The sequence below is a fragment of the Histoplasma capsulatum genome, genomic scaffold (assembly GCF_000149585.1).
Source record: "Histoplasma capsulatum NAm1 scaffold_89 genomic scaffold, whole genome shotgun sequence".
NCBI classification, from domain to species: Eukaryota; Fungi; Ascomycota; class Eurotiomycetes; order Onygenales; family Ajellomycetaceae; genus Histoplasma; species Histoplasma mississippiense.
The window spans coordinates 310-2511 of NW_001813892.1; the positions used below are offsets into that span (position 1 = coordinate 310).

The following is a 2202-nucleotide window of genomic DNA, read 5'->3' on the forward strand; positions in this document are numbered from 1 at the left end:
TGCTACCATATGTCTAGCTAGGAAAACCCCTCTGCGCCTTGGCGCAGGGGCGTGAAAAACCTTGCGCACAGTGGCGTTAACTATCCTGTTCATCTGCAGGGTACCGGGCAAGTCAGCTAGAGCTGTTCCTTGTAATGGGAGCGGGAACAAAGGAAAAGGAATTAGAGAAAGTATAGTAACAAAAGAAAGGAAGAAGGGAGGGACAGATAGTAGGCGCTGTTAGGATAGAAGGGAGTGACAGGAGGGGGTAGAGGGGATTGACAGAAGGGGTAGATAGAGGAGATTATCCGGCAGGGTGAGGAGATGATGAGGGGATGAAAATGAGGTGGTGCAAATGAGGTGGAGAGAGGCGAGGGGATGGGAGGAGAGGGAGGAGAGGGAGGGGCTAAGTAGTCAGGGGAGTGAGTGCATGTGGGATTCAGGGGATTCTGGGGGTCCAAGGCAGCTCAGGGCCTTATGGTACATAGTGTGTCAGCTCGCGTGCTAATGTGAACTGGCCTAGAATCCCGCTCTCCATCCACCAGTTTGACAGGAGATGCAGGCCTTCCTTGGTGTCTAGCAGCATCCTCTTGTCTAGCCTGCCATTTCTTATAAGGCCCTGACGCTGCTGCTCCCAGCGTTCGCAGTGTATCAGAACATGTTCGACTGTTTCCCATTCATACCCACAGGGGCACCGTGGGGTGGGGAATTCAGGTACCTTACACCGGTTTAGGAAAGCTGCCAGTCCGGTTTTCCCTGACCTCAATTGGATGATGATAGTGCTGCGAGCCTTGCGCAGGCCGGTGTGCCACTTCAGAATTTTCTTGTCTGGGGGCCGGCCATGCCGCTCCCCCCAGGGGGGCTCACGTCTTTTCCACCTCTGCACCCACCTCCAGAGCTGCTCGCGCTTCAGCCAGTGATTATATGAGGCTTGGTCCAGGTTGGCTCGTTGTTCCGGTGTCATCTCTGCTGTAGCTCTCTCCTTAGCACCCTGAATCCATTGCTGTTCCCAGTCCACTGGCAGGGCTGCCGGGTGAACCACAGCTCCCATGTGTCTCTGTGCCCCCCTTGTCACCCCCCGGTGCCGAAGCCTGGTCCTTATGGCTGCACACGCATTCTCAATTTGTTGCGCCATTCCTGAGGCCTTCATCCTGTTGACCGCCTTTGCCACTAGCCCATCCAGGTGGATGTCTAAGGGTACTGTGTGGGTTTCCGCTTCCAGTGTGCTTGTTGGGGTTCTTTTGTATGCCCCTGCCACTATTCTGAGGCAGGAGTTCTGCACTGTGGTCAGCTTGAGGGCCAGTCCTGACTTAGCTGGACCCGTGCCCCCCTGCCCCTGTGGCTGGTGCCATGCTATTGCTCCATAGGTCAGGGCCGGCCTGATGACCATGTTATACACCATTCTCGCTTGTCGTAGTGGGAGCCCCCATGTGGATTGGGTGGTTTGGGACAGTGCTCTGACTTGAGTCTTCATCTTGCCTGCCACCGCGTCCAGGTGGCCCTTCCATCTCAGCCTAGAGTCTAACCATACACCCAATACCCTCATCACCTGTTTCGGTTGTATAGTTTGTCCTGGCAGTCTCAGCTCAGCCTGTAGGTTGAATTGGTTGCGCGCCCGTGTGAAGTGCATTAGCTCATACTTCTGGGGGGCAAAGACCGCCCCGTGCCGTGCTGCCCACTCCTCGCATGCCCGATGCATGCGCAGGAGCTCCCTGCAGTTGTCCTCAGTGGACTGGCCATAGGCCATCACGTTGACATCGTCTACAAAGGCTATGCACACCACCGGGCGCCCCGGTCTTGAGCAGATGCGCACCAGTTCCTCATTGTAGAATAGGAATAGTATAGGTGATAGGGGTGACCCCTGCGGGATGCCTGCTGGGATGTCAAAGGTGTCTGATTCCTGGCCCTCAAAGGCAATTGTGGATTTCCTGTTGGTCATGAAGGACGCAACCCATCCCACCAGGTCCCTGGGGATGCCCAGTCGCCGGAGGATGTGAACCATTCGCTCCCGCAGCACCTTGTCATAGGCCCCTGTCATGTCTAGGGAGAGTACCGATGCCACCTGTCCTGGGTGCTGCCACACTGTCCTTATCTGGGCTAGAAGTTGTGCTATGGCTGTTTCAGTGGACCTGCCCCTTCTAGCCCCCATTTGCTGTGAGGGTAGCAGGTTGTGGTCCTCCACGAGTCTTCCGCAGGCGTTTTGCAGTTGCTGCCTCCACAATC

At 56.1% G+C, this 2202-nt stretch overlaps 1 protein-coding gene across 1 annotated transcript; it reads right to left on the reverse strand.

Moving 5' to 3' along the window:
- Positions 1–418: 418 nt before the first annotated feature.
- Positions 419–2017, reverse strand: HCAG_09226 (predicted protein; the record flags this gene model as incomplete). Its single annotated transcript, XM_001535791.1, has 2 exons — positions 419–453; positions 703–2017. The coding sequence occupies 2 exons, from the start codon at positions 2015–2017 to the stop codon at positions 419–421; spliced, it is 1350 nt and encodes a 449-aa protein (XP_001535841.1).
- Between the last annotated feature and the right edge of the window lie 185 nt (positions 2018–2202).